General features: G+C 40.0%; 1 protein-coding gene across 1 annotated transcript in view; it reads right to left on the bottom strand.

Annotated features, from left to right (window-relative positions):
* LOC137291760 (putative hydroxypyruvate isomerase) overlaps positions 1–23552 on the bottom strand; it is an 87163-nt gene that overhangs the window by 62350 nt on the left and 1261 nt on the right. Inside the window, exons 3-7 of the mRNA XM_067823271.1 lie at positions 22251–22350; positions 22034–22112; positions 21820–21869; positions 21325–21394; positions 20845–20979 (exon numbers count right to left, since the gene is read on the bottom strand). Coding sequence (XP_067679372.1) covers positions 20845–20979; positions 21325–21394; positions 21820–21869; positions 22034–22112; positions 22251–22350 — 434 coding nt within the window. The remainder of the gene's footprint in view (positions 1–20844; positions 20980–21324; positions 21395–21819; positions 21870–22033; positions 22113–22250; positions 22351–23552) is intronic.

The following is a 23552-nucleotide window of genomic DNA, read 5'->3' as shown; positions in this document are numbered from 1 at the left end:
TAGTAGCAAGCCTGTTCAACAGTTTGAGGCAGATGATCTAAACTTTGATACTTCATTAGTAGCAAGCCTGTTTAACAGTTTGAGGCAGATGATCAAAACTTTTATACTTCATTAGTAGCAAGCCTGTTTAACAGCTTGAGGCAGATGATCAAAACTTTGATACTTCATTAGTAGCAAGCCTGTTTAACAGTTTGAGGCAGATGATCAAAACTTTTATACTTCATTAGTAGCAAGCCTGTTTAACAGTTTTAGGCAGATGATCTAAACTTTGATACTTCATTAGTAGCAAGTCTCTTTAACAGCTTGAGGCAGATGATCAAAACTTTTATACTTCATTAATAGCAAGCCTGTTTAACAGTTTGAGGCAGATGATCAAAACTTTTATACTTCATTAGTAGCAAGCCTGTTTAACAGTTTGAGGCAGATGATCAAAACTTTGATACTTCATTAATAGCAAGCCTGTTTAACAGTTTGAGGCAGATGATCAAAACTTTGATACTTCATTAATAGCAAGCCTGTTTAACAGTTTGAGGCAGATGATCAAAACTTTGATACTTCATTAGTAGCAAGCCTGTTTAACAGTTTGAGGCAGATGATCAAAACTTTGATACTTCATTAATAGCAAGCCTGTTTAACAGTTTGAGGCAGATGATCAAAACTTTGATACTTCATTAGTAGCAAGCCTGTTTAACAGTTTGAGGCAGATGATCTAAACTTTGATACTTCATTAGTAGCAAGCCTGTTTAACAGTTTGAGGCAGATGATCAAAACTTTGATACTTCATTAGTAGCAAGCCTGTTTAACAGTTTGAGGCAGATGATCTAAACTTTGATACTTCATTAGTAGCAAGCCTGTTTAACAGCTTGAGGCAGATGATCAAAACTTTGATACTTTATTAGTAGCAAGCCTGTTCAACAGTTTGAGGCAGATGATCTAAACTTTGATACTTCATTAGTAGCAAGCCTGTTTAACAGTTTGAGGCAGATGATCAAAACTTTTATACTTCATTAGTAGCAAGCCTGTTTAACAGCTTGAGGCAGATGATCAAAACTTTGATACTTCATTAGTAGCAAGCCTGTTTAACAGTTTGAGGCAGATGATCAAAACTTTTATACTTCATTAGTAGCAAGCCTGTTTAACAGTTTTAGGCAGATGATCTAAACTTTGATACTTCATTAGTAGCAAGTCTCTTTAACAGCTTGAGGCAGATGATCAAAACTTTTATACTTCATTAATAGCAAGCCTGTTTAACAGTTTGAGGCAGATGATCAAAACTTTTATACTTCATTAGTAGCAAGCCTGTTTAACAGTTTGAGGCAGATGATCAAAACTTTGATACTTCATTAATAGCAAGCCTGTTTAACAGTTTGAGGCAGATGATCAAAACTTTGATACTTCATTAGTAGCAAGCCTGTTTAACAGTTTGAGGCAGATGATCAAAACTTTGATACTTCATTAATAGCAAGCCTGTTTAACAGTTTGAGGCAGATGATCAAAACTTTGATACTTCATTAATAGCAAGCCTGTTTAACAGTTTGAGGCAGATGATCAAAACTTTGATACTTCATTAGTAGCAAGCCTGTTTAACAGTTTGAGGCAGATGATCTAAACTTTGATACTTCATTAGTAGCAAGCCTGTTTAACAGTTTGAGGCAGATGATCAAAACTTTGATACTTCATTAGTAGCAAGCCTGTTTAACAGTTTGAGGCAGATGATCAAAACTTTGATACTTTATTAGTAGCAAGCCTGTTTAACAGTTTGAGGCAGATGATCTAAACTTTGATACTTCATTAATAGCAAGCCTGTTTAACAGTTTGAGGCAGATGATCAAAACTTTGATACTTCATTAATAGCAAGCCTGTTTAACAGTTTGAGGCAGATGATCAAAACTTTGATACTTCATTAGTAGCAAGCCTGTTTAACAGTTTGAGGCAGATGATCTAAACTTTGATACTTCATTAGTAGCAAGCCTGTTTAACAGTTTGAGGCAGATGATCAAAACTTTTATACTTCATTAGTAGCAAGCCTGTTTAACAGTTTGAGGCAGATGATCAAAACTTTGATACTTTATTAGTAGCAAGCCTGTTTAACAGTTTGAGGCAGATGATCTAAACTTTGATACTTCATTAATAGCAAGCCTGTTTAACAGTTTGAGGCAGATGATCTAAACTTTGATACTTCATTAATAGCAAGCCTGTTTAACAGTTTGAGGCAGATGATCAAAACTTTGATACTTCATTAGTAGCAAGCCTGTTTAACAGTTTGAGGCAGATGATCTAAACTTTGATACTTCATTAGTAGCAAGCCTGTTTAACAGTTTGAGGCAGATGATCTAAACTTTGATACTTCATTAGTAGCAAGCCTGTTTAACAGTTTGAGGCAGATGATCAAAACTTTGATACTTCATTAGTAGCAAGCCTGTTTAACAGTTTGAGGCAGATGATCTAAAATTTGATACTTTATTAGTAGCAAGCCTGTTTAACAGTTTGAGGCAGATGATCAAAACTTTGATACTTCATTAGTAGCAAGCCTGTTTAACAGCTTGAGGCAGATGATCAAAACTTTGATACTTTATTAGTAGCAAGCCTGTTTAACAGTTTGAGGCAGATGATCAAAACTTTGATACTTCATTAGTAGCAAGCCTGTTTAACAGTTTGAGGCAGATGATCTAAACTTTGATACTTCATTAGTAGCAAGCCTGTTTAACAGCTTGAGGCAGATGATCAAAACTTTGATACTTTATTAGTAGCAAGCCTGTTCAACAGTTTGAGGCAGATGATCTAAACTTTGATACTTCATTAGTAGCAAGCCTGTTTAACAGTTTGAGGCAGATGATCAAAACTTTTATACTTCATTAGTAGCAAGCCTGTTTAACAGCTTGAGGCAGATGATCAAAACTTTGATACTTCATTAGTAGCAAGCCTGTTTAACAGTTTGAGGCAGATGATCAAAACTTTTATACTTCATTAGTAGCAAGCCTGTTTAACAGTTTTAGGCAGATGATCTAAACTTTGATACTTCATTAGTAGCAAGCCTCTTTAACAGCTTGAGGCAGATGATCAAAACTTTTATACTTCATTAATAGCAAGCCTGTTTAACAGTTTGAGGCAGATGATCAAAACTTTTATACTTCATTAGTAGCAAGCCTGTTTAACAGTTTGAGGCAGATGATCAAAACTTTGATACTTCATTAATAGCAAGCCTGTTTAACAGTTTGAGGCAGATGATCAAAACTTTGATACTTCATTAATAGCAAGCCTGTTTAACAGTTTGAGGCAGATGATCAAAACTTTGATACTTCATTAGTAGCAAGCCTGTTTAACAGTTTGAGGCAGATGATCAAAACTTTTATACTTCATTAATAGCAAGCCTGTTTAACAGTTTGAGGCAGATGATCAAAACTTTGATACTTCATTAGTAGCAAGCCTGTTTAACAGTTTGAGGCAGATGATCTAAACTTTGATACTTCATTAGTAGCAAGCCTGTTTAACAGTTTGAGGCAGATGATCAAAACTTTGATACTTCATTAGTAGCAAGCCTGTTTAACAGTTTGAGGCAGATGATCAAAACTTTGATACTTTATTAGTAGCAAGCCTGTTTAACAGTTTGAGGCAGATGATCTAAACTTTGATACTTCATTAATAGCAAGCCTGTTTAACAGTTTGAGGCAGATGATCAAAACTTTGATACTTCATTAATAGCAAGCCTGTTTAACAGTTTGAGGCAGATGATCAAAACTTTGATACTTCATTAGTAGCAAGCCTGTTTAACAGCTTGAGGCAGATGATCAAAACTTTGATACTTTATTAGTAGCAAGCCTGTTTAACAGTTTGAGGCAGATGATCAAAACTTTGATACTTCATTAGTAGCAAGCCTGTTTAACAGTTTGAGGCAGATGATCAAAACTTTGATACTTCATTAGTAGCAAGCCTGTTTAACAGCTTGAGGAAGATGATCAAAACTTTGATACTTCATTAGTAGCAAGCCTGTTTAACAGTTTGAGGCAGATGATCAAAACTTTGATACTTCATTAGTAGCAAGCCTGTTTAACAGTTTGAGGCAGATGATCTAAACTTTGATACTTCATTAGTAGCAAGCCTGTTTAACAGTTTGAGGCAGATGATCAAAACTTTGATACTTTATTAGTAGCAAGCCTGTTTAACAGTTTGAGGCAGATGATCAAAACTTTGATACTTCATTAATAGCAAGCCTGTTTAACAGTTTGAGGCAGATGATCTAAACTTTGATACTTTATTAGTAGCAAGCCTGTTTAACAGCTTGAGGCAGATGATCAAAACTTTGATACTTCATTAGTAGCAAGCCTGTTTAACAGTTTGAGGCAGATGATCAGAACTTTGATACTTTATTAGTAGCAAGCCTGTTTAACAGTTTGAGGCAGATGATCAAAACTTTGATACTTCATTAGTAGCAAGCCTGTTTAACAGCTTGAGGCAGATGATCAAAACTTTGATACTTCATTAGTAGCAAGCCTGTTTAACAGTTTGAGGCAGATGATCAAAACTTTGATACTTCATTAGTAGCAAGCCTGTTTAACAGTTTGAGGCAGATGATCTAAACTTTGATACTTCATTAGTAGCAAGCCTGTTTAACAGCTTGAGGCAGATGATCAAAACTTTGATACTTTATTAGTAGCAAGCCTGTTCAACAGTTTGAGGCAGATGATCTAAACTTTGATACTTCATTAGTAGCAAGCCTGTTTAACAGTTTGAGGCAGATGATCAAAACTTTTATACTTCATTAGTAGCAAGCCTGTTTAACAGCTTGAGGCAGATGATCAAAACTTTGATACTTCATTAGTAGCAAGCCTGTTTAACAGTTTGAGGCAGATGATCAAAACTTTTATACTTCATTAGTAGCAAGCCTGTTTAACAGTTTTAGGCAGATGATCTAAACTTTGATACTTCATTAGTAGCAAGCCTCTTTAACAGCTTGAGGCAGATGATCAAAACTTTTATACTTCATTAATAGCAAGCCTGTTTAACAGTTTGAGGCAGATGATCAAAACTTTTATACTTCATTAGTAGCAAGCCTGTTTAACAGTTTGAGGCAGATGATCAAAACTTTGATACTTCATTAATAGCAAGCCTGTTTAACAGTTTGAGGCAGATGATCAAAACTTTGATACTTCATTAATAGCAAGCCTGTTTAACAGTTTGAGGCAGATGATCAAAACTTTGATACTTCATTAGTAGCAAGCCTGTTTAACAGTTTGAGGCAGATGATCAAAACTTTGATACTTCATTAATAGCAAGCCTGTTTAACAGTTTGAGGCAGATGATCAAAACTTTGATACTTCATTAGTAGCAAGCCTGTTTAACAGTTTGAGGCAGATGATCAAAACTTTGATACTTCATTAGTAGCAAGCCTGTTTAACAGTTTGAGGCAGATGATCAAAACTTTGATACTTCATTAGTAGCAAGCCTGTTTAACAGTTTGAGGCAGATGATCAAAACTTTGATACTTCATTAGTAGCAAGCCTGTTTAACAGTTTGAGGCAGATGATCAAAACTTTGATACTTCATTAGTAGCAAGCCTGTTTAACAGTTTGAGGCAGATGATCAAAACTTTGATACTTCATTAGTAGCAAGCCTGTTTAACAGTTTGAGGCAGATGATCAAAACTTTGATACTTCATTAGTAGCAAGCCTGTTTAACAGTTTGAGGCAGATGATCAAAACTTTGATACTTCATTAGTAGCAAGCCTGTTTAACAGTTTGAGGCAGATGATCAAAACTTTGATACTTTATTAGTAGCAAGCCTGTTTAACAGTTTGAGGCAGATGATCTAAACTTTGATACTTCATTAATAGCAAGCCTGTTTAACAGTTTGAGGCAGATGATCTAAACTTTGATACTTCATTAATAGCAAGCCTGTTTAACAGTTTGAGGCAGATGATCAAAACTTTGATACTTCATTAGTAGCAAGCCTGTTTAACAGTTTGAGGCAGATGATCTAAACTTTGATACTTCATTAGTAGCAAGCCTGTTTAACAGTTTGAGGCAGATGATCAAAACTTTGATACTTCATTAGTAGCAAGCCTGTTTAACAGCTTGAGGCAGATGATCAAAACTTTGATACTTCATTAGTAGCAAGCCTGTTTAACAGTTTGAGGCAGATGATCTAAACTTTGATACTTCATTAATAGCAAGCCTGTTTAACAGTTTGAGGCAGATGATCAAAACTTTGATACTTCATTAGTAGCAAGCCTGTTTAACAGTTTGAGGCAGATGATCTAAACTTTGATACTTCATTAGTAGCAAGCCTGTTTAACAGTTTGAGGCAGATGATCAAAACTTTTATACTTCATTAGTAGCAAGCCTGTTTAACAGTTTGAGGCAGATGATCAAAACTTTGATACTTTATTAGTAGCAAGCCTGTTTAACAGTTTGAGGCAGATGATCTAAACTTTGATACTTCATTAATAGCAAGCCTGTTTAACAGTTTGAGGCAGATGATCTAAACTTTGATACTTCATTAATAGCAAGCCTGTTTAACAGTTTGAGGCAGATGATCAAAACTTTGATACTTCATTAGTAGCAAGCCTGTTTAACAGTTTGAGGCAGATGATCTAAACTTTGATACTTCATTAGTAGCAAGCCTGTTTAACAGTTTGAGGCAGATGATCTAAACTTTGATACTTCATTAGTAGCAAGCCTGTTTAACAGTTTGAGGCAGATGATCAAAACTTTGATACTTCATTAGTAGCAAGCCTGTTTAACAGTTTGAGGCAGATGATCTAAAATTTGATACTTTATTAGTAGCAAGCCTGTTTAACAGTTTGAGGCAGATGATCAAAACTTTGATACTTCATTAGTAGCAAGCCTGTTTAACAGCTTGAGGCAGATGATCAAAACTTTGATACTTTATTAGTAGCAAGCCTGTTTAACAGTTTGAGGCAGATGATCAAAACTTTGATACTTCATTAGTAGCAAGCCTGTTTAACAGTTTGAGGCAGATGATCTAAACTTTGATACTTCATTAGTAGCAAGCCTGTTTAACAGCTTGAGGCAGATGATCAAAACTTTGATACTTTATTAGTAGCAAGCCTGTTCAACAGTTTGAGGCAGATGATCTAAACTTTGATACTTCATTAGTAGCAAGCCTGTTTAACAGTTTGAGGCAGATGATCAAAACTTTTATACTTCATTAGTAGCAAGCCTGTTTAACAGCTTGAGGCAGATGATCAAAACTTTGATACTTCATTAGTAGCAAGCCTGTTTAACAGTTTGAGGCAGATGATCAAAACTTTTATACTTCATTAGTAGCAAGCCTGTTTAACAGTTTTAGGCAGATGATCTAAACTTTGATACTTCATTAGTAGCAAGCCTCTTTAACAGCTTGAGGCAGATGATCAAAACTTTTATACTTCATTAATAGCAAGCCTGTTTAACAGTTTGAGGCAGATGATCAAAACTTTTATACTTCATTAGTAGCAAGCCTGTTTAACAGTTTGAGGCAGATGATCAAAACTTTGATACTTCATTAATAGCAAGCCTGTTTAACAGTTTGAGGCAGATGATCAAAACTTTGATACTTCATTAATAGCAAGCCTGTTTAACAGTTTGAGGCAGATGATCAAAACTTTGATACTTCATTAGTAGCAAGCCTGTTTAACAGTTTGAGGCAGATGATCAAAACTTTGATACTTCATTAATAGCAAGCCTGTTTAACAGTTTGAGGCAGATGATCAAAACTTTGATACTTCATTAGTAGCAAGCCTGTTTAACAGTTTGAGGCAGATGATCTAAACTTTGATACTTCATTAGTAGCAAGCCTGTTTAACAGTTTGAGGCAGATGATCAAAACTTTGATACTTCATTAGTAGCAAGCCTGTTTAACAGTTTGAGGCAGATGATCAAAACTTTGATACTTTATTAGTAGCAAGCCTGTTTAACAGTTTGAGGCAGATGATCTAAACTTTGATACTTCATTAATAGCAAGCCTGTTTAACAGTTTGAGGCAGATGATCAAAACTTTGATACTTCATTAATAGCAAGCCTGTTTAACAGTTTGAGGCAGATGATCAAAACTTTGATACTTCATTAGTAGCAAGCCTGTTTAACAGCTTGAGGCAGATGATCAAAACTTTGATACTTTATTAGTAGCAAGCCTGTTTAACAGTTTGAGGCAGATGATCAAAACTTTGATACTTCATTAGTAGCAAGCCTGTTTAACAGTTTGAGGCAGATGATCAAAACTTTGATACTTCATTAGTAGCAAGCCTGTTTAACAGCTTGAGGAAGATGATCAAAACTTTGATACTTCATTAGTAGCAAGCCTGTTTAACAGTTTGAGGCAGATGATCAAAACTTTGATACTTCATTAGTAGCAAGCCTGTTTAACAGTTTGAGGCAGATGATCTAAACTTTGATACTTCATTAGTAGCAAGCCTGTTTAACAGTTTGAGGCAGATGATCAAAACTTTGATACTTTATTAGTAGCAAGCCTGTTTAACAGTTTGAGGCAGATGATCAAAACTTTGATACTTCATTAATAGCAAGCCTGTTTAACAGTTTGAGGCAGATGATCTAAACTTTGATACTTTATTAGTAGCAAGCCTGTTTAACAGCTTGAGGCAGATGATCAAAACTTTGATACTTCATTAGTAGCAAGCCTGTTTAACAGTTTGAGGCAGATGATCAGAACTTTGATACTTTATTAGTAGCAAGCCTGTTTAACAGTTTGAGGCAGATGATCAAAACTTTGATACTTCATTAGTAGCAAGCCTGTTTAACAGCTTGAGGCAGATGATCAAAACTTTGATACTTTATTAGTAGCAAGCCTGTTTAACAGTTTGAGGCAGATGATCAAAACTTTGATACTTCATTAGTAGCAAGCCTGTTTAACAGTTTGAGGCAGATGATCTAAACTTTGATACTTCATTAGTAGCAAGCCTGTTTAACAGCTTGAGGCAGATGATCAAAACTTTGATACTTTATTAGTAGCAAGCCTGTTCAACAGTTTGAGGCAGATGATCTAAACTTTGATACTTCATTAGTAGCAAGCCTGTTTAACAGTTTGAGGCAGATGATCAAAACTTTTATACTTCATTAGTAGCAAGCCTGTTTAACAGCTTGAGGCAGATGATCAAAACTTTGATACTTCATTAGTAGCAAGCCTGTTTAACAGTTTGAGGCAGATGATCAAAACTTTTATACTTCATTAGTAGCAAGCCTGTTTAACAGTTTTAGGCAGATGATCTAAACTTTGATACTTCATTAGTAGCAAGCCTCTTTAACAGCTTGAGGCAGATGATCAAAACTTTTATACTTCATTAATAGCAAGCCTGTTTAACAGTTTGAGGCAGATGATCAAAACTTTTATACTTCATTAGTAGCAAGCCTGTTTAACAGTTTGAGGCAGATGATCAAAACTTTGATACTTCATTAGTAGCAAGCCTGTTTAACAGTTTGAGGCAGATGATCAAAACTTTGATACTTCATTAGTAGCAAGCCTGTTTAACAGTTTGAGGCAGATGATCAAAACTTTGATACTTCATTAGTAGCAAGCCTGTTTAACAGTTTGAGGCAGATGATCAAAACTTTGATACTTCATTAGTAGCAAGCCTGTTTAACAGTTTGAGGCAGATGATCAAAACTTTGATACTTCATTAGTAGCAAGCCTGTTTAACAGTTTGAGGCAGATGATCAAAACTTTGATACTTCATTAGTAGCAAGCCTGTTTAACAGTTTGAGGCAGATGATCAAAACTTTGATACTTCATTAGTAGCAAGCCTGTTTAACAGTTTGAGGCAGATGATCAAAACTTTGATACTTCATTAGTAGCAAGCCTGTTTAACAGTTTGAGGCAGATGATCAAAACTTTGATACTTTATTAGTAGCAAGCCTGTTTAACAGTTTGAGGCAGATGATCTAAACTTTGATACTTCATTAATAGCAAGCCTGTTTAACAGTTTGAGGCAGATGATCTAAACTTTGATACTTCATTAATAGCAAGCCTGTTTAACAGTTTGAGGCAGATGATCAAAACTTTGATACTTCATTAGTAGCAAGCCTGTTTAACAGTTTGAGGCAGATGATCTAAACTTTGATACTTCATTAGTAGCAAGCCTGTTTAACAGTTTGAGGCAGATGATCAAAACTTTGATACTTCATTAGTAGCAAGCCTGTTTAACAGCTTGAGGCAGATGATCAAAACTTTGATACTTCATTAGTAGCAAGCCTGTTTAACAGTTTGAGGCAGATGATCTAAACTTTGATACTTCATTAGTAGCAAGCCTGTTTAACAGTTTGAGGCAGATGATCAAAACTTTGATACTTTATTAGTAGCAAGCCTGTTTAACAGTTTTAGGCAGATGATCAAAACTTTGATACTTCATTAGTAGCAAGCCTGTTTAACAGTTTGAGGCAGATGATCTAAACTTTGATACTTCATTAGTAGCAAGCCTGTTTAACAGTTTGAGGCAGATGATCAAAACTTTGATACTTCATTAGTAGCAAGCCTGTTTAACAGTTTGAGGCAGATGATCAAAACTTTGATACTTTATTAGTAGCAAGCCTGTTTAACAGTTTGAGGCAGATGATCAAAACTTTGATACTTCATTAGTAGCAAGCCTGTTTAACAGCTTGAGGCAGATGATCAAAACTTTTATACTTCATTAGTAGCAAGCCTGTTTAACAGTTTGAGGAAGATGATCAAAACTTTGATACTTCATTAGTAGCAAGCCTGTTTAACAGTTTGAGGCTGATGATCTAAACTTTGATACTTCATTAATAGCAAGCCTGTTTAACAGTTTTAGGCAGATGATCAAAACTTTGATACTTCATTAGTAGCAAGCCTGTTTAACAGTTTGAGGCAGATGATCTAAACTTTGATACTTCATTAGTAGCAAGCCTGTTTAACAGTTTTAGGCAGATGATCAAAACTTGGATTCTTTTGTTAGTTGTAAACCTGTTTGACAGTTTGAGGTTGGTGATCCAAACTTTGATACATTTGTTACTTGTAAACCTGTTTGACAGTTTCATTCACGACAAATACTGTCAAACTTGTCACTAAATGGTTTTTTCTGAGTTCCTTAAAGAAACAAATTTCAAGATGGTAACTGCTACTTTAATTGTTGTTTATTTAAAGCACCAAGTCTATAGTTTTCTACTTCTTCTTTGTGTTCCATTAACTGGTTCTGAAATGTCTTTCCAGTAACACTGACATGCCTTTAGGCTAACAAATAGGCAAAGTTCTAAAATATAGACTATATATTTTGGTCTACAAGTATGGTATAAACAATACTTTTAGAAACTGATTGATATGAACCTAGCTTATCATCAATGCCACTGATGTATTCTTATCCTAAATATAACTAAATATACAATCGAATTGTCTTCTCTGTAACAACCATGTCATTGTTAGTCACCTTATTTGGAGATATGGATATAACATGTAACACTTACTATACTTCTGAGGGTAACACGCAAAGAACTCTTTCTTTCATTACGGATAGATCAAAGATTTTTGTTACAATTAAATAGTTTTTCCAATTTATTTCACATATTTTCTTTCCAATAACATACAGTGTCTTTGGCATAACGATGCTGTCTTTCATATAACAAGACTTGAGAGTAAATGTTTTATGATCTAAAGAGTAAGACATTGTCAGAAATCAGTCAGAAATATCAAAAATATTCTCTTCAAATCAGCTTCAGTGCAATATGTTTTTATGACAGACAGCTCAGGGGATATCAAGAACATTGAAAAGTAGCAGCAGATTACACTTTTTCATCTAACACAGTGTAGATCAGGTTTATTTCATAAACATGCAATCATAGAACTGAATTTTTAAGTGTGTGTAACAAAATAACAGGTAAAGTAGAATTTACCTATGCAATATCTTTAGGATTAATGTATTTTTTACGAAAAATATAAGTATCACTGCTGTTACAGGAAAGTCATTGTGGCTTTGACCTAATTAGTTTAAGTAGTCTTCATGACAATACTGAACATAATAAGGCCTCAAATATTATTGATATATGAACCTTAACAATGTAGTTTGCCATACCTGAAAATAACAATTGATTATTTTGTATTTGAATTATGTTGTCTTTTGTACACCAAAAAGCTGCAACTTTTGAGAATGACTCATATATGAGTTTTCTGCTGCCGGAAAATGTCACAAGACAGTTGTATCAATGTTGTAATAAAATATTGTACAATAAACATTATACGGCCCCTCACCATGGGGAGTCACCCCTCTGTCACGCATGCACAGACAACAACGTAAGCATCGAAGCCCGTATCATCACTCCTTTTGCTGAATAAATCAGTGAACAGAACTGGGTGGGTGGCCCTACCCCAAGGACGATTCTCTTCAAAGAATTGGTAACTTCTACAGGTTTGTCTAATTCTTTTTCATAGAGATCATCCCTGGGGTACATATATGCATAACTCAGATTCCCAAAGACCGGAGGCTAGGGAGGAGGGAATTCTGGTTCAGTACGTAATTAGAGCGACATTAATTACGAAAATTAACTTACGCAAAGTTCTCACCTGTGTACTCCCGATTAGATTCTGCGAGAGGCATTATGGGAGAGGACAGACAGGGAGCAAACGCACCGATACCAACCTCAGAGCTAAGCATGATATAAATAGCACTGTAAAAAGTGCAAACATAACCCCATCCACATTGGGATTTCTATAGAGAGCACCGTAAGGGGGAAAACCCAACCAAAGACAGGCAACAGTGGAGATACGCAGTATATCAGCAGCTTCAACTGTCAATCAACCAAGACTCACTTGGCCAGGGTGGCAGGACACTGTCCACTAGAGAGAACAGTACGGCCAAACCGTGCACGCTCACGGGAATGTGTATCAAGCTGATAGTGCTTGATGAATGTGCTAGGCCTGCTCCAAATAGCAGCAGAGCAAATCTCTTCAATGGGCAGTGCCGATGCGAATGCTTTGGAAGCGGCTACTACCCTGACCGAGGGAGCCTCCAACCCCTCGGGGGAGGCTTGCCCTTAGCCTGGTACGCAGCACAGATGACCGAAACTAGCCAGTGAGATAGTGTCTGTTTGCTAGCCGGCAATCCAGCGTTCCCACCTCCGTAACAGCAGAACAGATGGGTACCCGTACGGATCCCTTGTGTTCGTTTGATATAGACCTTGAGGGTCTAATGGACATCCAACGGGTGAGTGCTCGTTGCAGAGGTCCCCGATGTAGAAGGCTGGGTGAGAGTCGGAAGTTCCATAGGAGCTGTCACATGGAAAGCGTGATCGATCTTCGGACAGTAGGCGAATACTGACAAGGTCTGGGTGGAACACAGTGAGCGCCGGGTCTCCAGATATGGCATGTATATCACCAACCCTTCTCCCAGATGTTACTGCCACCAGAAATACAGCCTTCCATGTTAACAGCTGAATGGAAATAGCTGATAGACGCAAGAAAGTAGGACCGGACAGCCAGTCAAACCCGCTCCACACAAGCTAAAAAGCGCTGTATGAGAGGGTGCTGCCCCAGAAGAACACCATCAACACGGGTGTGAAAAGTGGAAATAGCAGTGGAGTAGCCGTGAATGGTCGAAGCCGAAACAAGCTTGCAAGAACTCCAAAACTCGGACTAAATCTGCAGAAAAGGGATCTGCAATCCCCCTATCTGAACACCAGCGCCCATAGTGGGACCACCTTTCCTCATACTGAACGTTTGTTGATTCCCGCCTCGAAGTCAGAATTGTGTCTGCAACTGCCGCAGGAATGCCACGTGCCTCGAGGCTTGACCAGAGGCCAAGTCACCCACTGAATCCGTGGATTGGCGTATGGTGTGCCGTTCTGAGTGAGAATGTCCGGTCACAAAGGTAATAGAACAGGAGGTTGAGCCAGAAACCTGAGAATTACCGGAAACCAGCTCTGTGACGGCCAAAGCCGTGCCAAAAGCACAAGCAACCAAGCTGGCTGGGTGGACAGCTGGGAGGGGACCCGGGGAATCATGGGAAGTGGCGGAAACGCCCACAGAACCTGTCCCGTCCAATCCAGAAGCAAGGCGTTGAACGCCAACGCCCTCTGGTCCAATATTCGAGAGCACAACACGCGGTATCTGATTTGTCCTGACGGACGCAAACAGATCCACCTGGAACGATCCGTACAACTGGGAGATAACTCAAAATATCTGCCGATCGAGCATCCACTTGTGCGGGGCCAGGATCTGGCGAGAGAGAGTGTCTGCTCAAAAGAAGGAGCGCTTGGGATACCGTGCCGCCTTGCTTCAGGATGTAAGTCATGGCCGTACGTTTTTTTCCAACTGAAGACGAACCACCTGGCCCCTGACATGACCCAGAAAGCACTCGAAAACTGGCGAAAGACTGGCTTCCGCTTCGGACCAGCGTCTGGACACCGACAGACTGCCCTGAACGCCACCCCCTCCCCAGCCCGTGAGTGACGCATCGGTTTGAATTGTAAGAGCTGGCGCCGGGGGCTCCAAAGGGACCCCCTTGGAGAGATTCCCGATATTGGTCCACCACTGAATGTGAGGAGACAACCAGCCGGCAACTGTGAGACACTTCTCCAGATCCTCTGAGTGAGGCCACAGACCACAGAGACGGTCAACGCCATGTGACCCTAGAGACGAAGCCAAGTTCGTGCAGGGGCATGCGGTGAGAGGAAGGAAGACACCATCTGCTGTACTCTGTTGACCCGGTCAGGCGACAATGACACAAGACCATGATGTGTTGTGAACCTCGCCCCGAGAAAAACGTCCCCAGAGTTCCCGTCCGTCTCCAGCGACGACCTCTGTAATGAGGAAAGGTAAGCCGCATGGACCAAAACCTGCTGCATGGCACTCCTCATAGGTCCAGTATGCCTGCTGCAGGGGGGCGCCCCACTGGGCAGAAGGTGAGACTAAACGCCCTTGCTTGCACCCGAGGAAGCCGAGCCTCCCCCGAGGGCGACCAAAGTGAACACACACTCGTCCACAACCGGTACCAGGAACAGAGAATCATCCCAGCTGGTAGCACCACACAAGCTCTAGAAGATCATAGCGGAGGCGTGTCTCAGCAAGAAGGGGATCCATCACTTCCCGCACCAAGGAAGGGAGAATGCGGAGCTGCGTCTGCGAGGGTTGCCTAGGAGAAACATCAGGATCTCAGCCGAGTCCGGGTGGGTAGTCGGGACTGTGGCCTGGGGAATAGCCTGTGTAATCCAGTGACGCACCTCCCGCAAGGTTGAGGAAAAGCGGAAAGTTCCCTCAGACTCCTCAACTTCCCCGACATCCATAGCCTCAACATCCGAGGCAGAGGCGGAATCCTCTCGGAAAGATGACCCACACCCCGACCCGGTGGACAATCGAAGGACAGTGGGGAAGGAAGAGCCCACTTCACCCTCCGGGCTCAGAAACCCTGGTCCGAGACGCAGGAGGAAGCTCGGACAGAGCCGAGTCCTCTGCTCTCATGGGGAAGGGTGGCACAGAGACCGGAACCCCAGGAATCCTCAACAGACCCTTACCCAAGACCGAGAGAGGGACCCTCCCTCTCCGGGGTGGCTGAGGCGTCCGAACCCGAAGCCAAAGGTAACGGATCAACAGACAACTCAAGGCCAGCGGAGCGAGCAGAGACCGGCAATCCACCCCCCAGACTCTCCATCCCCCGCCCAGAGTGCTGCTGATACAACTGGGTGATAAGTGTCATATCGAAACCAGATGTAGACAAAGAAGAAGGCTGCGAAGTAGGAGCTGACTTAGGCTTGCCAGATTTAGACTTAGGGTCTTTAGTCTTATCATGCTTAGCTCTCTTAGTCTTCGACGGGGAAAGCTCTCACGACTCCCCTCCCGCCTCCCGCAACTCTTTATAGAAGAGGAAATCGGCCGCCCTCCTTTTCCTGCCCGCGGAGAAAAGCCCAAACGGAGCTCACAGACCTCTGGCTCGTGGCCTGCTTTCTCTAAACATCATAAGCATTTATTGTGGCGATCTTGGGGAGGGATGTTAGTCCCACACGAAGTACACGCCGTAAAAGCCTGAAAGCCAATATGCAAAGCATAAGCTAACGGCGAACACAGAGCCACATAATTGGCAACTAACACGTACAAAACATTGAAAATTATGTGAATACCCACAACATGAACTAGTTGGTACTAGACACAATATTTCAACACGTGGGGGTGCTGTCTTCCCGCCATGGGAAAGCAACACATGCGTAACCCACGGGAAAGCCAGCACTAATACAACTTTTAGTCACAAACAACTCTTGGTTAATGTTCTGTTTCTCTCTATTAACAAACGAATAAACCACACATACAGTAGAAGACTCAGACATCTTTGAAGTACGCATTAGAAGAGTAACATAAACTTATGTTCAATTTCCAGCACGTCCGTACAGTATGGTGACAGCAGAAGGTTGGGTTTTCCCCCTTACGGTGCTCTGTATAGAAATCACAATGTGGGTGGGGTTATGTTTGCACTTTTTATAGTGCTATTTATATCATGCTTAGCTCTGAGGTTGTTATCGATGCGTTTGCTCCCTGTCTGTCCTCTCCCATAATGCCTCTCGTGGAAGCTAATCGGGAGTACACAGGTGAGAACTTTGTGACTCCACGTAATGAACAAAAAAGACTTTTTGTTTATTGTACAATATTTTATTAAAACATTGATACAACTGTCATGTGACATTTTCCGGCAGCAGAAAATGCATATATGTACCCCAAGGACAATATCTATGAAAAAGAATGGTATCTTATACTTATCCTGACTCATGCTTAATTGCTTATCCTGGCAAAGGTAGTGGAACACCTGAAATCCTTTGAAATTCCCTTCTAAAAGAAGCAGACGTAAAATCCACATTCACCCATGAGTTATGGCATAAATAATGTTCTATTTGAGGATGATTCACCTTGCCAAAAATCCCTTTTTCCTGGCATATGACTCAAATCGTTTCCACTTGTCATCATAGAGAGTGCAAGTAGATTTCCGTAAGGCTAAGGTGACTGCTTCTGCTGCTCTCGCCGAATATTCTCTGCATTACAAACAAGTCTTAATACGGTCCATACGTGAAGATGGAACACAGACGCCTGGCCGTGCACCTGCTTTGTGTGAGGGTGGATGAAAAGATTCTTCCACTAGGGTAATTGTAGTGTTGGTTGTCCTAACTCTTCTATCAGTGTTGGAAACCAATCTCTTGTTGACCAGTAGGGCGCGACCAAAAATCAATTGAGATTAGAGCTTACATTATCATTTCTTAAATCTTGACCCTTTGGTCCTCTGGGACTACAATTTGATTCAACGTAGTGATGAAATGAATCCCGATCAATTCGATACCTTGTTCAGGATCCAGTTCCGACTTTAGGTGATTTACTAACCATCCAGTTGTTTTAGTAGCCTGACTGTGAAGTCTAACTGTAGTCTCAGTTGACTTTTCCGTTGATGCGCTTATATGCCGTCGTCCAGATAAAAAGCACTGCGTAGCCCCCTGAGGTGTAGATAGTTGATGATGGGTTTGGTTACCAGAGTAAATAGCCATGGGGCCAAAGATATTCCAAATGGTAGGACCGTCCATTGATGTAGTGCTGACCGTTGAAAAGGAAGTGCAGATATTTCCTGGATTCTCGATGAATCGGGATATCAGGTATGCATCTTGTAGGTCTATGTTGGCTAGATAGTCTGCGGGTCAGATGAGGAGTCTTAGTTGAGGAAGATGTAGCATCATGAAATATTCTGGTTTCCATAGAAACATTTGTTGAATTCATTCATGTTGTAAATCAGTTGGAATTTCTCTCTGGAATTCTCCTTTGGTACTAAGAAGATTGGAGAGTAAAAGCCAGGCGTTAAGACTCTGTGGCTGTATCACTTCTACCGCTCCTTCTGCAACAGTGTTGATATAGCATCGGTCAACTCGTCTAGTTGATTGTCTGCATAGATGATGGGAGTTGGTAGTTTTGTGAGCGGCAGTGTATCTTCCAATGGAATCTTGTAGCCGTCTCACAGAATGTTCATGACTTAGTTGTTGTTGAGGATTCCCAAATTTTTCCAGTAGAGTTGAAGACTTGAGACGGTTGTACAGGAACAGCTGATCTTCAGTGTATATTTTCTCCTCCGTCCCTAGATCTTCCTGACATCTGAGGGCTCTTATTTCCTCCATAAGGACGACGAAAAGAAGAAGACGACTTCTCCCCTCAGCTGTTGAATTTCCCTCCTTCTTTGTACCCTAGAGGACTTGGACTGGCTAGTATAATGCTAATTTGTCTGTTTAAGGACAGAAGTCTAAGTGTTGATGGATTTGATCATCATGACTTCCCTTGAATCTTGATTAACCGGTCGTGCTATCTCTTCAATCTTCCCGTCAATCAAAGTAGGTGCTTGGGGCTTGATACAAAGACTTTGTGAAGTTCTCACTCCATGACACAGCAGACAGGAGCCCTTGTCGACGCATTAGATTAAGACCCGCAATAGTACAGGCTAGATGTTCGGACATAAACTGTTGATCTTTCCTTTGGGTGATAAGCGCAGACAGGATCATCCTCTCTTCCTCATTCGCAGGATTGCTGAATTTTGTAATGAGAGTCTCGTTGATGGCTTGAGTTGGTCTAAAAAAGGTTCGTCTTGTAGTAGTGTCGAGTTGCGCCAGCCTCTTGTCTTCTATGTTGTAAAACCTGCTGCAAACTGTGCTGATTACTTTGTACCCTTCGTCTACATCAGGTGCTCTGATGAATGGCTCCATGTGATGAAGAGAGAAACGACGTGCATTGAATGATGGCACATGTTGTTGTTGAAACTTGGTTGCTGATCTAAATGCTGTAGGCAAAGTCTCAGGGATCGTAGAAATGGGAGCTGTTGGCGGGAACATTAACATATTGATGTCATCATTCTTCATCTTATACGTGTTAAGTTCATTGCAATCCTTAGATGGTGAGACTAGGTTTAAGCCATCCATGATCCATGATCCATGATGTGACTTCTGAATCCGAGATGAGGACTTCCTCCGATGACAACTCTTGGTAGTATGTAACTTTGTTCCTCCTAGAGTGAGTCGCATGCACTGATGGCAGACGGCCCCAACTGTGTGAGTCTAAGTTTGAAGGGGAGGATGACTGCATATGGTGCCTCCAATGAACTGGGGAGACTGAAGCAGACCTCTGTTGATGAGTCAATCCATGAGTGCACTCATGCGAGCAAGTGACGTCACTCGCCCGAGTGTAACCACTCGTGTGAGTGTACTCACTTGGCGTGAGTGTATCCTTCTCTGTACTGCGACCAGATGACCGGAACCTCGATCTTCTGGAGCACATGAGTGCATACACCTCTTCTTCGTCTGCAGACATGAGTGCAGATCTGGACGAGTTCTCTTGGTGAATCGCAGTCGACACTGTTCACGAGTGCAGTCATCTTTCTTCCTCCAACCGTCACTCCATAAGGTTCATCATCTACGTTGTGAATTGTTGCATGAAGGTGCCTGCATCGAATGTCTGCGTTGAGTGCAGTGATGGCTGTGTTGTAGAGTTGTCTGCGGTGCCCGAGGTTGCAGTTGATGTCTGCCATGTCTGATGTAGATGATAAGGGTTCTGAGGCGTTGATGGTGCCTTCGGTGTCGATCTAGTTGCTGACGCCCGTTGATTGCATTGATTGATGTCTTGCTCACTATATATTATCAATGGATGTTCGTCAAAGATGTGGCGTTCTTGTAAGGAGACGATCTCTTCCTGGAACGATTTCTTCATCGAAGAATGTTGATTCTGCGACGATCTTGAAGACGAGGACTTCGACTTCGACTTCGACTTTGACTTCGACGTCTTAGATTTGTTAGACTGTTACGGCCCTGCTTCAACAGACGGTCTCTTCTGAGTCTTGGGAGACGACTCGCCCGACCCTGGACACAACCTCGGAGATACGGCTGGCACATCACTGAAATGAATCTCAGTATCAATAATTAAACGGTTACCCGATTCTATTTCACCAGATTTAGACATTGCCTGTTGCCTGAACAGACTGTATGTATGATATAAATTCTGCTTCAGACAAATTTATACAAAATTTACAACGAGTATGAGCAGACCAAAAGGGCTTACACACTGGACAAAGTAACTGCGGGTTAACCGCTGACAGCTGTAATCTGCACTGAAAACACGATTTCATCAACTGAGACTAAGTTTCAGTTGATGAAATGTTAAATAAAGGCACAATAATCACAAAATAGTATAATAATAATACATATTTAGCTACACAAATTTAGTTAAAAGATCACAATGAAAAACTTATTGCCGTATACGGGACTCTAGGACGTCATCGTCGGACGAAGGGGAGAGAGTGAGTATCATGGCCAATCAGCTGACCATGTGCATGGGCTGGGAAGTGTGCAGGAGGGGAGGTAACTCATGGGTGAGTGTGAATTTTATATCCACTTCTTTTGGAAGGGAACTTTAAGGGATTTCAGGTGTTCCACTACCTTCGCCAGGAAGAGGAGATAAGCAATGAGCCAGGATAAAGAAAAATTATTATTTTTGCAACCTTACATTTCGAGAGTAAACACAACTATCCATCTTGCAGAAAACAGTTGTTACTATACTACCCAAAGGAAGATATTTTTTCATATGGCTACATTGAAATGTAATGCTATCCAGGATTAGTGTCCACCAGATGAAAATGGTGCTAGGAACTACAACGCTAAAATGATGACAAGAATTTTTATTTTTTGGAAGCTGAAGTCAGTTGTGCCTAATTACCACATCTATCAAAAGCAGAAAGTGTAATATGAAAATGTTCAACTATCATCAGCCTGAATCATGAGTGGTCAGATTTCACTGTTTCCAGTAATCTCACAAACAGTCAGATAGCAGATGGGCTCTGTGGCTCTGCCGATGCTATTTGAGTGTTATACTTGAGTTTACTTGCCTTACCTTTTGGGTTGTACTCCAAGCCTATGTAGCCATCATATCCTAGATTCTCCAGCACTTGGAAGACATAGGGGTAATTAATCTCGCCTGGACTGTCTGGCTCATGGCGGTCCGGCACTTGGGAGATCTGAATATGACCTGAAACCATTTCAGTTGTCATGGTAACATGGATTCATCATTCACATGCAGGGCCCTAGTTGTATTTGACACCTCCCTCAACAGTATTTAATTTATTACAACATCATTTGAATGTTGGAGAAAACCAAAACACGATGCTGGTCTCCGATGTTTACCTCCCTTGTGAAACTTGGGGCTGTAGGGGAGCGAACACAGGTATGGTGCAGACAGGCCATGAATCTGGGAGTCAAACCTATGACCTGCAGACACTGGTACTAGAGGATAGGGAAATTATACATTTAAATCATTATAGAATCATCCCTGTGAGGTACAGCCTAACTCAGTCTGTTACGAAGACCTACTCACCTATGTAGGGGAACATTTCCTTCAAGTTCTTGGTGAGATTACCATCCATGATCTGTACATGGAACACATCCTGCACACACAGTGAAAAAAATGTTAATATCCAGTTGTATCCATAAGTCTAACAAATGCATCTAAACTCCATGGCTCTAAACTCCATGCAACACTCAAGGAGGACAACTGATCAAAAACAGGACTGGTTTGGCAGTGAGAATTCTGAACAAAAGACGTACTATACATAAATGTTACAAGGTGTTGCTTCACAATAATCTGTGTCCACTAACACTTTTGTTAAGAATTAATAATTCTCAGTCTTATGATCCATCAGTCTAGTTACATGTACTCTCCTGAAGCATAACAACATTCAAAGATAGGTAAACTCAAAGCCATTCATCACCACATGGTCTTAACTTCATCTGAGTAGGATATGTTGAGTTTGACAAGCTATGACTTAAACAGGTCATGTTACTTTAATGCAGGATACACTCAGATACTTACAAACTGAAGTTTTAAGTTGGGGTGGTTCAGTCGCTTGACATATTCCAGCCCTGGAGAGTGAAATATCAGGTTTACAACATGTCACTTCATTTCCTGTTTTTCCAGACAAATGGAATATGAGACTTTTCTTGCAAAATACCAGCAGAGGAAAATACAGGTGTATCTGAAGTTGCAGATGTATACAAGTGTTATCTAGTGAGCTATGTGAAACTACCTTTGTGAGGATCATACAGGAAGTAGTCCGGTGCAGAGATTCGGTTGTTGACTGGCTCAATCACGGCTAGGATTCCCTCCTAAAGACACAAAACAGTGACACAGTGGCTAGATATCTGTATATTAACAACAGCATAAACTGTAAGCGAACAGTTTACACAGCAGTACCAATATCAATCATGAATGTCCAACTTTACAGTTTCAATCACTATACCTACTTTCTGGAGTCTGTCTGCTGCGTATTGGAGATTATCAAGGTAGGTCTCCTCCATGACCTTATCATCTACTTGACCCCTCTTGCCAGCCATCACGTGGATCCTGTTGAAACAGACAAACCAAGCCATCCAGTTACCTTAGTATTTTTCTATATTTCATAACATAACATTTGAATCTCCAGTGAAATATTTTATAAAATCACCAACACATCCAAATTCAAGTTAGCACACCCCAGGTGCTTCCTCTTTCATGGCACCCTAAAGAATGCAGCAGAGATATAATTCTGTATTGTTAAAGGTCACATGCAACGTAAAACACAACTTTGCAGATTCTGATACCTTTCGGTATGCACTTACCGAAACAAATCATCAAAAATGTCAATTCAACCTATAAGATTGAAAAAAAAAATGCAATGAAAAAAAGCCTGTGAAATCAGAGTTCAAACGATTCACTAAATTTCCCCCAGCGCTGGGGGGAAAAAGTGGTTTCAACAGCTGTGCTGCGCTGCACCCATAACACATGCGCAGTGAATAGGTTCGCGGAGCTTGAAACAGTATGCATGTCCAGAGTATGAGGTCATGAGCAGTAGTCTAATCTTGGTTGTGTACACAAACAAGTAAATAATCTACTTGTTACATAAAAAAACTTGTTGATTGTGGTAAGCAGCCTCTGTCACAGAGAAAGCTCAATGTCTGGTGTACTGACACATATGTCTGTCTGTCTGTCTGTCTGCTAAAGACAATATGCAAAACACAGCTTCAATCATTCACCACATATCAGGCTACACGCCATAAACAAAATAAATTGATTTATGACTGGTGCACCTGAGTCCGGTCTCTACCTCATTATGTAATTAGACAGGTGTGATACTTAAACACATGACATGTTTTATGTCTGTGAGTTGCAGACGAACTACATCCATTTTTCTCGGATGACTGGATCTGACGGAAACTGGTGCAAACTCTTGGCAGTTTCAAGTCCTGCTTTGTACTTGGACCAATGATAGTTTCCAGCCACGCAGTTGTTCACCATCTCTACTGAGATGATTTCTGATTGGATCAAACACAAATTCAGAGAACACGTATTTATAAAACCCAACATCTCTATATACATTTTTTATGGATAACAACTTCTCCCAATGCATATGATTTTGTTTGACAACGGTATATGAATCCATACTGAAACGATGCATCAAGTACAATAAACAAAGTTGTTATCCATAAAGAATCTTACTTTCTTGTGACCCTCCATAGTTCTAAAATGCCCACCAAACAGATCATCTTTCTGTACACAAAATGAGCCCT

The sequence above is a fragment of the Haliotis asinina genome, chromosome 7, assembly GCF_037392515.1.
Source record: "Haliotis asinina isolate JCU_RB_2024 chromosome 7, JCU_Hal_asi_v2, whole genome shotgun sequence".
In the NCBI taxonomy this organism is placed as follows: Eukaryota; Metazoa; Mollusca; class Gastropoda; order Lepetellida; family Haliotidae; genus Haliotis; species Haliotis asinina.
The sequence above is the reverse complement of the archived record's forward strand: the minus strand, read 5'-3'. Positions and strand labels throughout refer to the sequence as shown.